Source organism: Peromyscus leucopus, chromosome 12, assembly GCF_004664715.2.
Source record: "Peromyscus leucopus breed LL Stock chromosome 12, UCI_PerLeu_2.1, whole genome shotgun sequence".
In the NCBI taxonomy this organism is placed as follows: Eukaryota; Metazoa; Chordata; class Mammalia; order Rodentia; family Cricetidae; genus Peromyscus; species Peromyscus leucopus.
The window spans coordinates 48,261,012-48,274,297 of NC_051073.1; the positions used below are offsets into that span (position 1 = coordinate 48,261,012).

Here is a 13,286-nt window from a genome sequence, read left to right on the forward strand (position 1 = left end):
GCAGGCTCTCATATAGGCTGGCCTCTATGCCAGTACCTCTGGTTCTATGCTGTGCTGGGGATTGAACCCAACCCAGGGTCTTATTTATGCCAGGCAAGCTTTGTGTCCACTGAGTTACATTCCCAGCCACTTATTCTAGTTTTTGGACTAGTTGCCTAAAATTAAAGTGAAGCTAAGGTCCTCACTTGCACTTGTCAGGCATGTTGCTATCCCTATTTTCTTTTTCTTTCTTTCTTTCTTTTTTTTTTTTTTTTTGAGACAGAGTTTCTCAGTGTAGCTTTGCGCCTTTCCTGGAACTCACTTGGTAGCCCAGGCTGGCCTCGAACTCACAGAGATCTGCCTGGCTCTGCCTCCCGAGTGCTGGGATTAAAGGCATGCACCACCACCTGCCTGGCATGCTATCCCTATTTTCACCCGATTTATATGGCAAAATAAGAAAACAGGGTGTTTGCTTTCTGGTTTCTTTTTGTTTATTCAGAAGTTCATCTAAATGTCTTGCTTTTTCTGTTCCCTATGCCTAGAGAGATACTTGGGGGTTACCTGTGGACGCACTCAGGACACAGCAGGTTGTCTTCCACTCCTGGGGTTGGGAAAACACAGGCTGGTAGTAGAAAGAGACACATCATCCTCTGGGGAGTGTCTGGAACCCAGGCATGCCCGGCGTGCATCTGCAGGTACACCCAGCCTGCCTTATCTGCAGGGAGCATTCTGCCATGGACAACACACCACCTCAATCCTGAGAGGCAGGAACAAACAGAGAGTCAAGACAACGCTCCATGACCTCTCAGAAAGCCACTCTTGAATTTGCTGTCTTAGGGTCTGCTAAAAATCCAATGCCTTATGATAGCTTATAAACTGTCAGAACTCAGCCAGGCGGTGGTGGCGCACGCCTTTAATCCCAGCACTCGGGAGATAGAACCAGGCGGATCTCTGTGAGTTCGAGGCCAGCCTGGTCTCCAAAGCGAGTTCCAGGAAAGGCACAAAGCTACACAGAGAAACCCTGTCTCGGGGGGCAAAAAAAAAAAAAAAAAAAAAAAAAAAAAAAACTGTCAGAACTCTCACATCACGTGCACAGGGAAATTTAAGTATTGAAAAAAAAAAAGGAAATTGAGTGAGATGCATAGAAAACAGGCCCGATGACAGTTTCTAACAAGTTATGTAGTCCAAAGGAATCTTAGTGACTTTGAAGAATGCTTGCTTTGTGCTCAAGATTTTGCTAAATGGTTCACATATTAATACGTCTATTATTGATACTTGTATTCTACTTCCCTTTCTTTCCAATACTAGAGATTATATCCAGGACCTCAAGCACACTAGGCGACATTTCTGCCACTGCGCCAAGCCTCCCAAACCCTTGCTTTTCCTACAGGGGAGAGAGCAAGTACTTATTACTAAATGCCATTTTCCCCAATAAACTGACCCAGGTATTCTCACACAGCCCACTTATCCATAACAACTACATTGTATTGATCTGACTTAAGGAGCCATGACTGGTAAATCAGGGGGAAAAATTCCATACCCCAAATTGCCTCAATGCATACATACATACATGCTTTGGAATAAATGTAACCAATAAAAAGACTTTTAGACTTTTAAAAAAGCCTGAAAGAAATTGGAGAAGACTCCCATCATGGCCCTAGACTGGGAAAAAAAATTTGTAAAAATGGCTCTTACCAAAAACAAACTAGAGATTCAATATACTTTCCAAATTTTTCAAAGTCATTCTTCACAGAAACAGGAAAAAAAAATTCTAAAACTCAAATGAGAGCACAAAAAGACCTGAGAACCAATACAATTCTGAACAGCAACAAATAATGCAGAAGCCTCTGATTAAAATAGACTACAGAGCCAAATTAACTAAGGTGGCCTGGTCCTGGCACATACTGATGGAAGAGAAGACCCCGACATAAGAAACCCAGGAAGCTATAGTCACCCAATTTTGACACAGACGCCACAAATATGCATTGGAAAAAAGCATCTTTGCTGAAGGATTCCTGAAAAATCAGATAGCTACATGAAGAAAAGATCTGCCTTTCTGTACAAAAATCAACTCTAAAATGGATGGAAGACATTAACACAAGACCTGACTGTTAAGAAAACGAAAAGACTTTAGGAAACAGGCATAGGGAAGAACTTTCAGAATAAGACTCTGCCAACTTGGAAATACCAGTAATTAATAAATAGGGTCTTGTGAAATTACATTTCATATAACAAGGAAACAAAGGCTGAAAAGACAGCCCATAAAATAAAAACAGGAGAAAATCTTTGCTACACAGATGTGTGTGTGTGTGTGTGTGTGTGTGTGTGTGTGTATACGTGTATAACAAAATATCTAGAATACTGATTGAGCTGCATTCCCAATCCCTATGAATACCTTAAGTAGGAAAGGAAGGTATACTTTATTCAGGCTGATAACACATTACTAAGTTTCCCTCTCAACACAGGAATGCCCATATTTAGCAATGAGAGGGCGTCATTAGTCCAAGTAAGATTTTGCTATTCATCAGGAGGAAAAGATAAGCTGGGCGGCAGTGGTGGCGCACGCCTTTAATCCCAGCACTTAGGAGGCAGAGCCAGGTGGATCTCTGTGTGTTCGAGGCCAGCCTGGTCTACAGTAAGATCCAGGACAGGCACCAAAACTACACAGAAAAAGAAGGGGGTAAAAGGGGGAAAAATGAAGTCCTATATGAATCAAGTTTATATTTCATGGCAGTCATTCTCAACCTATGGGTCATGACCCCTTTGGCAAACCTCTGTCTCCAAACATTCCAAAAAGTAGCAGAATTACAGTTGTGAAGTAACAATGAAAATAATTTTATGGTTAGGGGTCACCACAACATGAGGAACTGTATTATTAAAGGGCTACAGCGTTAGGAACGTTGAGCACCAGTGATATAGTTTGGCTTCATTTTGAGATGTAGCCTTTGATTGCCCAGGTTGGTCTTGAAGTCACCATAAAGTGAAGAATGATCTTGAACTATTGACCCACCAGCCTCCACCTCCCAAGTGCTGGGAACACACTTATGCACCACCTACCTGGTTAGTCTCTAGACTTTATTATATAACCTTGAATACTTTCTAGTCCTTCTGTCCCATGCTGATGTTAACTAAGCAGGCTTCTAAAGAGTAGTACTCATACCTTGCTGATGGTCTTACCAGTGGCTGGAGGCAGAAAGGCCTTTACATTAGAGGGAAGAGGTTGTCGGTTCACATTTCTAGGCTGGGCAGCTCTCATAGCAATCCTTCCCCAGGTTGCGAATACCGACTCCTTTTCTGAAGTTAGCACTTCAACTATACCGGTCTCCTCTCTACTACTACTCTCAAGATTTTCAGGCTTGGATCTTTTGGTGACAACAGTCTTGGGTTTCCTGGGAAGTGGCTTCAGTCTGGCTTCAAGAGATGTGTCGGGAATGTGCTGAAAATGAAATTCACCAGTATTCAAAAATAGCTCTTGCGCCGGGCGTTGGTGGCGCACGCCTTTAATCCCAGCACTTGGGAGGCAGAGGCAGGCGGATCTCTGTGAGTTCGAGGCCAGCCTGGGCTACCAAGTGAGCTCCAGGAAAGGCGCAAAGCTACACAGAGAAACCCTGTCTCGAAAAACCAAAAAAAAAAAAAAAAAAAAAAAAAAATAGCTCTTGCAGAAAGGACTTGTTATGCCAATTTCACCACAATTTCACACTGGCTTGAGCCAAGTATGAAAATTTTAAAACGCTACTCTCTATAGTGTTGGTTCAGCAGGGAGAAAACTGATAGTTAAAAGCTCAGATCCGGCTGGAGAAATGGCTAGAGCAGAAGATCAGGAAGATCACTGGCCTGGAGGTAACATTCCAACAAACTGCTAATAAACATTTGTTTCCCCACAAATGCCTATAACCACAGCTCCTAGGCGGATGAGACAGACTTGTTGGTGCTAGTTAGCTTTCAGAATAGCAGAGAAAACTTGAGCACCAGATACAGGGAGAGACACTGCCCGCTTCAAAACAGTAGGCACATGGCTAGGACATCAAATGCCTTCTTCTGGTTTCCATGTGCACAGGTACATGGATCTGTACACAGGAAAAAAAATGGAGATACAAGTAAGATCATAAATTCAAAGCCAGGCTCGACTACATGTTAAGATAGCAAGGTCTAGGCACTTAGTTGTGGGATTTGTTGAAGGTGTTGTGTTTGTTTTTTTGTCTATTTATTGAAACAGAATTTCTGTGGAATGGTCCTGGCTGTCTTGGAACTAGCTCTAGGCCAGGCTGGCCTCGGGAACTCAGAGATCTTCCTGCTTCTGCCTCCCTAGTGCTGAGATGAGAGGTGTGTGCCACCACACCCGGCTGGTGGTTTATTTTTGTTTTCAGTCTCACTCTGTAGCCCAGGCTGGTCTTGAACTTGATGTCCACCTTCCTGTCTCAATCTTCCAAATGATAGGATGGATTACAGTGGCTGCCCATCCAGCTCTTTTTGGTTTGAGGCAACAACAAAATGATCTTCTCTGCCTAGAGTCTACTATGTGGCCAAGATAGACAGACCCTCTTGTCCCCAAACTCCCCAGTTCTGGGTTCCTAGCTTTGTCGTGTCCAACTGTAGCACCCAGTTAGAAAAACAAATACCATGGTAAGAAGGGAAGTTGTGAAGTGGAGAGGGCTTGAATGCTTCTAAACAACCCTACTTGACCACATTCAAATCAATAAATCCATGTGGAGCCTAGTGGTGCAGGCCTATCATCCCAACAATTGGTACCTGTAATCCTGGCACTTGGGAGGTTTGAAGTAGCAGGATTCCAAACTCAATAATCTCCTTAAGCTACCCAGGGAGTTGTAGGGCAACCTAAGACACTTAGAGATCTTATCATGACAAACTACTACAAGGCACACACATCCTTAACTTCAGCATGAAGGAGGCAGAGGCAGGTGGATCTCTGAGTTCCAGGCTGCCCAGGTAACTACACAGTGAGACCTTGTCTCAAAAAACCCAAAACGCCGGGCGGCGGTGGCACACGCCTTTAATCCCAGTATTCGGGAGGCAGAGACAGGAGGATCTCTGTGAGTTTGAGGCCAGCTTGGTCTCCAAAGTGAGTTCCAGGAAAGGGGCAAAGCTACACAGAGAAACCCTGTCTCGAAAAAACAACAAACAAACAAACAAACAAAAACCCAAAACAAAACCACTCACGCGCCGGGCGGTGGTGGCGCACGCCTTTAATCCCAGCACTTGGGAGGCAGAGGCAGGTGGATCTCTGTGAGTTCGAGGCCAGCCTGGGCTACCAAGTGAGTTCCAGGAAAGGCGCAAAGCTACACAGAGAAACCCTGTCTCGAAAAACCAAAAAAAAAAAAAAAACCACTCACGCAACCAAATACGTAGTGAAAAATGGAAGGTTGAGTTTAACCACACATTTGGTCCCTCAAATGTCAGTAACCATGCCTTAGAGGAGAAAGGTTACGTATAGAAGTTTTAGTGAGCCCACAGGGAGAGCCCACCTCCCCTCCATCACCATATCCATTACTCACGCATTGTTGTTTTGAATATGAATTCTCCAGGAGTCTCTTGTACACGTCAATTTTCTAAGGAAACAAAGAGAAAATAGCTAAAATCCGACCAGACTCCACACACTTAGTCCATAGAGCACAGAATCCCAGTGTGAGGGCACCAACCTTTCCATCTGTACTCAAGTTGTGATAGCGACACCATTCCCGAAGAGTGTTCCGGGACACATCATTAATGGGGGGCAGCACAGCTGGCAGATGGGGCACTCGTGGGGACGCTGGAGGCTTCCTAGCCTCAGAAGTTGGCACAGGGGGAACTAGAAGAGAAGAGACAAAGCAATAACGAATAACAGGTGATTGCTCACAAATCAGTTTGCACATAAACCTCTTTTTCTTTCCCTCCTGTTAAAATGAGGGGAAAAAGGGCTGGAGAGATGGCTCAGATGTTAGGAGCACTGGCTGTTCTTCCAGAGGTCCTGAGTTCAATTCCCAGCAACCACATGGTGGCTCACAACCATCTAGAATGAGATCTGGTGCCCTCTTCTGGCCTGCAGGGATATGTACAGGCAGAACACTGTATACATAATAAACATTTAAAAAAAAAAAAATGAGGGGAAAAAAAGGAGGAATTCACTTGACCAAGATCACATACCCCTTAAAACAGTCAACCCGGGACAGCAACCCACCTTAACATTCTAACTTCTATGCTTTCTTTTCTTAAGATTTTGTCTTATTATGTTTGTGTGGGTGCCAATGTGCATTCTAGACAACTGAGCTATTTCTGTTTTGTTTTCATTCTTTTCTTTTTCTCTTTTTCGATACAGGGTTTCCTCTGTGTAGCTTTTGGAGCCTGTCCTGGAACTCACTCTGTAGCCCAGGCTGGCCTCGAACTCACAGAGACTCACCCGCTGCTGCCTCCCGAGTGCTGGGATTCAAGATGTGCACCACCACCGCTTGTTTTGTGTTTTCCAACACAGGGTTTCTCTGTGTAATAAGGCTGTCCTCAAACTCTTTGTAGACCAGCCTGGTCTACACACTCGGAGATCTCTCGTCCTGCCTCTGCCTCACATGGGCTGGGATTAAAGGTGTGTGTCACCACTGCCCCACCTATTCCCTGTCTTAAACAAGGCAGCATACACGGGCTTAGCAACGGAGCGAGGTGGAAATTTTTCCTGGGGAATTACAGTGAGGTTGAAGAAGCCTGCTTGGCCTGGCGATGCAGGCCTTTACACCTGTAGCCCCAGCACCAGAGAGACAGAAAGGGGGGATTTCTTCTGTTGAGTTTGAGGCAAGCCTCATCTACATAGAAAGCTCCAGGACAGCCAAGGCAGCACAGTGAAAAACTATGTCAAATAAAACTAAGTCTAAGCCGGGCGGTGGTGGCGCATGCCTTTAATCCCAGCACTCGGGAGGCAGAGGTAGGCGGATCTCTGTGAGTTCGAGGCCAGCCTGGGCTACCAAGTGAGTCCCAGGAAAGGCGCGAAGCTACGCAGAGAAACCCTGTCTCGGGGGAAAAAAAGAAAAAGAAAAAGAGATTCTTTTTTTTTTTTTGGTTTCTGGAATTAAAGGCATGCACCACTGCTGCCTGGATTCCCCAGGATTCTTCCATTTGACAATACCTGGTGGCTGGAGGCCAATGGGTGAAGAAATAATTGATTCGGTAGACACTTCGATGGTGGGCTCCTCTGTCACTGGGACCAGCGTTAAAATAATATTTTCTTCATCAATTTCTTCCTTATACAAGGTCTGCAAAGAGAAGCAGTGAGAGTCTGCATGTTCACAAGGCAAGCTTTAGTGAAGTCATCATTTACCATCTGTGTTTGGGTGTTAGAAAAGCAAGATGCCCAAAAGTTGGAGGAGTGTGGCCACCGTGGAACTACTTTCTGTACCAGGGTAAGTTATCTCAGTTGTCCTCTTTTGCAAGTGATATATACCTAGTCTCAGAAAAGAAATGAATGAAGGCGGGCGGTGGTGTCACACGCCTTTAATCCTAGCACTTGGGAGGCAGAGGCAGGCAGATCTCTGTGAGTTCCAGGCCAGCCTGGGCTACAGAGCGAGTTCCAGGAAAGGTGCAAAGCTACACAGATAAACTCTGTCTCAAAAAAGAAAAAAGAAAAAGAAAGAAAGAAAGAAGGAAGGAAAGAAAGAAAGAAAGAAAGAAAGAAAGAAAGAAAGAAAGAAAGAAAGGAATGGATTAAGACTAAGGGTAGTGATATCTCCTTGAGGAAGTTCTTGAACATTCTACAGACTGTGCCACACCCCTCCCCTTCAGGAGAAATCTTCACCCTGTTTACTTCCAAATTTGAATTACTGATTTTTTTTTTTTACATTTGTATAGCATCTTTTCAAGGTACTCCAGACACAGATTCACTTTTGCTACCTAAAAAACAAACAACATCCCCTTTACTTCCAAACTTGAATTACTGATTATTATTATTATTATTATTTTACATTTGTATAGCACCTTTTCAAAGTACTCCAGACACAGATTCACTTTTGTTACTTAAAAAACAAACAACCAAACAAAAAACAAATGCCAGATGATGGTGGCACATACCTTTAATCCTAGCACTTGGGAGGCAGAAACAGGCAGATCTCTAAATATGAGGCTAGCCTGGGCTACATAGAGTTCCAAGACAGCCTGAGCTACACATCAACAAAACAAAATACATCACCCCACTCTGGGGATGAGGTCTAAAAGCAGTAGTGAGTTGGCCTGGCCAGTTCTGTCTTGTAGCTTGATACAGTTGCCCCTATCTGGCCCAGGATCACTGAAGTCTACATCCACCTGGCATTAGAGGTACTGGGAACTGGTTACTTCTCATTAGAAAAAAAAATGGCTACTTAAATATATAAATGTTTTTAAATGTATAAGTTGTCAAAAAAATTCACTTAAATTTAGTTCACTCTTCCTAGAGATTTTTAATTAGCTACAGCATTCCTTGTCGAAGACAAATTTACAGGTTACTATTTCATCTAGGCAACAGTTTCATTTTGCTCCCAGGAGATACAAAGTGTCAAACATGTGGAAAGAAAGTAACAAGCAAAGAGGATTCCAAGATGGAGGCTTTGAACCCGAATTGATTCCTCCAAGTTGGAAACAAAAGTGAGACCTCGGAAGACAGCGCTAAGAACTCCCGGAGAAAAATAAATTCTCTTAGAAAGAAAGGTTACCTCGTTATAAGCATCCTGGCTGCATTGTGCCATTTCCACGCAGGCTTCAGGGAAGACAAAAGCTGCAAAAGTAAGGATGTCTGCAGCTCACTACTGCTAACCTGAGCGTTCTTTTACAGGTAAATGCCGCCTCCTACTTCCTGTCCTTCAAATAGGCTCTTTCCCCTCCTCCGCTCTCCACCCCTTTCTGTCTTTCACAGTGACTTTATCAGCTCCACTGATCTCAGGAGATAACTGATGGTACTCAGCGGAATTATTAAGTCAACCAAAAGCCCACGCCACTCCCCTTTTTAAAAATCTGGGCCTTTAAGCTACTCAGGGTGTCAAATGTCTGTAATCCCAGTTTTCTGGATGCAGAAATAGGAGCAGGAGGATCATAACAACGCCAAGTCTATCTGGACTACATAACAAGAGCCTCCTTAAGGGTGGTGCATGCTAGTTATCCCAGAGCTGGAGAGCCTGAGCCAGGAAAACGTTCAGTTCCACTCTGTGAACCCCTCTGTCTTTAAAGGAAGGGAGGGGGCTGGAGAGATGGCTCGGTGGTTAAGAGCACTGGCTATTCTTTCAGAGGACCCAGGTTCACAGCACTCATATGGCAGCTCATAACTGCCTGTACCTCCAGTTTCAGGGGATCCAACACCTTCACACAGACAAAACATGAATGTGCATGAAATAAAAATGAGTAAATTATTTTTAAAAGGAAGGTAGAAAGAAACAAAACAAAACAAAAAACAGCCCTCCACACACACACAAAAAAAATATTTAATTTGTTAAGGGGTTGTCTGTAAATCTAAATTATGAAGCCCTTCCTATCTCCTGAATCACTCCTTTGAGGGTGTGCCCAGGAATCTGTGTTTCCATGATCCCCTCAGGTGTTTCTTCTACAGTCAGGTAGCACTGCCCAAATCGAGCTTTGCTAGAAATAGCTTTGGTTACAGGTCCACAAGAGCTGACACTCCTTGCCCCTCCCCTGTGGGATAGAATCTGCGGAACATCCAGAGAGTTGGGGACAGGCAAGGACTCCTCCTTCCCATGGGGGTGCCATAGCTGCTTTGATTAAGATGACCTAGTGGCCTGAGGTGGGTGGCATTGAGACAAAGCCTTGCAAATGTCTTTATTTTGCAGCTTTGCCTCAACCTCCCAAATACAGTGGTTACAGGGGACATCATGCCCTATTCACATGCTAGAGTTCTCTCTCACTCCGTCCGCCCCTTTAAATTTTCTTCATTTCTTTTCTTAAGAATTAAACCAGGCTTCGTGGACTGAAGATATGGTTCAGTGGTAAGAGCACTGATTGATGTTCCAGAGGACCCAGGTTAGATTGCCAGTGTCCACACAACGACTCTCAACTGTCCATAACTCCAGTTTCAGGGGATCTGAGACCTTCTGGACTTCAAGGGTACTTAGGGGTGTACATGCATACATGCAGGAAAAATAACCATACTTATAAAATGAAGTTTAAATTAGAACTTAAAAGACAAGTTACCAGCCGGGCGGTGGTGGTGCACGCCTTTAATCCCAGAATTCGGGAGGCAGAGGCAAGTGGATCTCTGTGAGATTGAGGCCAGCCTGGTCTACAAAGTGAGTTCCAGGAAAGGTGCAAAGATAATAATAAAATAAAATGAAGTTTAAATTAGAACTTAAAAGACAAGCTACCAGCTGGGTAGTGGTGGCGCACGCCTTTAATTCCAGCACTGGGGAGGCAGAGGCAGAGGGATCTCTGTGGGTTCGAGGCCAGTCTGGTCTACAAAGTGAGTTCCAGGACATCCAGGGCTGTTACAAAGAGAAACTCTGTCTCGAAAAAACAAAACAAAACAAACAAAAAAAAGACAAGCTACCTTTTCACTAAAGTTGGGTGTGGTGGCACACACCTTTAAACTCAGCACTCTGGAAGCAGAGGCTAGCTGCAGCTTGGTCTATGAAGAGTTCCAGGTCAACCAAGAATTCAAAGTGGGGATACTGTCTGAAACAAACAAAATGAATAATTTAGACAGGTTTATCCCACTAGAGCTCCATGATCCCCTTCCAGAGCACCACATCAGCTAGCTCACACAGGACAGGATGTGCAAGCAGCTAAGAATGGGGAAAAAATGAAATGCCTGGGTTAGTGACTAGGAGTGGAAATGAAACTGAACACCTAAAAACCCTTGGTCTCCTCTTGGGCTGGGTGTGGTGGTGCACGCCTTTAATACCAGCACTGGGAGGCAGAAGCAGGTGAATCTCTGTGAGTACGAGTTCCAGGACAACCAGGGCAGTTACACAGAGAGATTCTGTCTTAAAAAGCCAATAACAGTAATAATAACAAATCAGTCAGGTATGATGGTGCATATTTTTAGCCCTAGCACTCAGGAGGCAGAGGCAGGAAGATCTCTGCATTTGAGACTTGTCTATGCTACATCTGGAAGTTCTGGACTAGCTAGGGCTACCCTGCTGGCTACACCTGAGACCCTGTTTCTCTCTCTCTCTCTCTCTCTCTCTCTCTCTCTCTCTCTCTCTCTCTCTCTCTTTCTCTCTCTCTCTGACAGTTTCTCTGTATAGCTTTGGAGCCTGTCCTGGAACTCCCTTTGTAGACCAGGCTGGCCTCAATCTCACGGAGATCTGCCTGGCTCTGCCTCCCAACTGCTGGGATTAAAGGCATGTGCCACTGCCACCTGGCTAATATTTACTTACTTACTTACTTATTTATTTACTTACTTATTATGTATACAACATTCTGCTTGTATATATACCTGCACACCAGAAGAGGGCTCCAGAACTCATTATAGATGGTTGTAAGCCACCATGTGGTTGCTGGGAATTGAACTCAGGACCTCTGGAAGAGCAGCCAGTGCTCATAAACTCTGAGCCATCTCTCCAGATCCTCTCTTTTTCTTTTTTTCTTTTTTCTTTTGTTGGCTAGTTTTTATCTTTTTTTTTTTTTTTTTTTTTTTTTTTAAAGTTTCCACTTTTTTGTCTTCTGTGGCCATCGCTGGACTGGCCACTGCCAAAATGAAGTTCAATCCCTTGCTGACTTCCGACTGGAACAAGAACCGCCAACAGCCTTTCAGTTCACCTTCTCACATCCAAGGGGGAGATCATGTCTTCCCCACTTCCCACAGAGCTGAGATGGAAGTATAATGTTCTGTCTACGCCCGTGCAAAAGGACAATGAAGTTCAGGTTGCTGGGGACACTACAAAGGCCAGCAGATGGACGAAGTGTTCCAGGTGCACAGGAAGAAATATGTCATCCACACGGAAGGAGTGCAGAGGAAAAAAAGATTAATGGCACAACAGTCCGTGTGGACATCTACCCCAGTGAGAAGGATATCACCAGACTAAAGCTGACAATGAAGAAAAGAAAAGGAAAGGAAAGGAAAGGAAAGAAAAGGAAAGGAAAGGAAAGGAAAGGGAAGGGAAGGAAAGAAAACAAAAGAAAAGAAAACAAAAGAAAAGAAATCCTGGGAAGGAAAGCTGAGTCTAGATTTGAAGAAGGACAAAGCAAATACAGGAAGAAATGATTGAGAAGATGTGGGATTGGGGGAACTCATGCCCAACTTTTTCATTAAAGACTGCTTAAGGCCGGGCGTGGTGGCGCACGCCTTTAATCCCAGCACTTGGAGCAGAGCCAGCGGATCTCTGTGAGTTCGAGCCAGCCTGGCTACAAGTGAGCTCAGGAAAGCGCAAAGCTACACAGAGAAACCTGTCTCGAAAAAAAAAAAAAAAAAAAAAAAAAAAAAAAAAAAAAAAAAAAGACTGCTTAAGTAAAAAAAAAGAATCCATCAAGTTGTGTTAGCTCACACTTTTAATCCCAGCACTCACTCAGGAGGCAGAGGTAGGTGGATTTCTGAGTTTGAGACCAGCCTGGTTTACAGAGCAAGTTCCAGAATAGCCAGGGCTACACAGAGAAACACTGTCTTTTTTTATTTTATTTTATTTTTCCAGAGCTGAGAACTGAACCCAGGGCCTTGAGCTTGCTAGGCAAGCACTCTAGCACTGAGCTAAATCCCCAACCCCGGAAACACTGTTTTGAAAAACAAAACAGCAACCACAACAACAAAAGAATCCTTTCCTGTGTGTGTGTGTGTGTGTGTGTGTGTGTGTGTGTGTGTGTGTGTGTGTGTGTGTGTGTTGGGGGTGGGGCGGCGCGTATCTGTGTGTATTCCTGATTGAGATGTAGACATTTGATATGTAGACCAGGCTGGCCTCAAACTCTCAGAGTTCCACCTGCCTTGACCTCTGCACCGCTGGGATGCTAGGATTCAAGGGAAGAGTCAAGCCCAACTAAGGAGAAGCCTCCTGAACTAGACAGGACAGCTCAGGTTGGAGGCAGCAGCTCATTCAAAGGCCAGAATGGTCTGTTCGGTGAGTGAGTTCACTATAGCCAGGGCAACGTAAGAACCTCTTTCAAACACTTCCCATATCCTTCCTCCTAAAAGAAAGAAAAGTCAGATTCGGGGCTAGGAATGTAGGGCTGGTAGAGTGCTTGCCTGGTGTTCATGAAATCTTGAGTTTGGTTCCCCCGCACAACAAAATGATAACAGCAACAGCAATATAATAAAAGTGGGCATGGTGTTGTACATCTATAATTCTGGTACTTGGGACGTCTGCGTAGTTTCAGGCCAGCCAAGACTATGTAGGGAGACCTGTCTCAAAAAGGATGTAGTT

At 44.4% G+C, this 13,286-nt stretch overlaps 1 protein-coding gene across 1 annotated transcript; it reads right to left on the reverse strand.

Annotated features, from left to right (window-relative positions):
- Positions 1–1,261: 1,261 nt before the first annotated feature.
- Positions 1,262–8,753, reverse strand: LOC114685161 (developmental pluripotency-associated protein 2). The gene is made up of 6 exons (XM_037209984.1): positions 8,643–8,753; positions 7,088–7,214; positions 5,637–5,785; positions 5,493–5,546; positions 3,140–3,415; positions 1,262–1,363 (listed from the first exon to the last, which is right to left on the reverse strand). Exons 1-6 carry the CDS (start codon positions 8,673–8,675, stop codon positions 1,262–1,264), a joined length of 741 nt encoding a protein of 246 aa, XP_037065879.1. The 5' UTR covers positions 8,676–8,753.
- Positions 8,754–13,286: the final 4,533 nt, after the last annotated feature.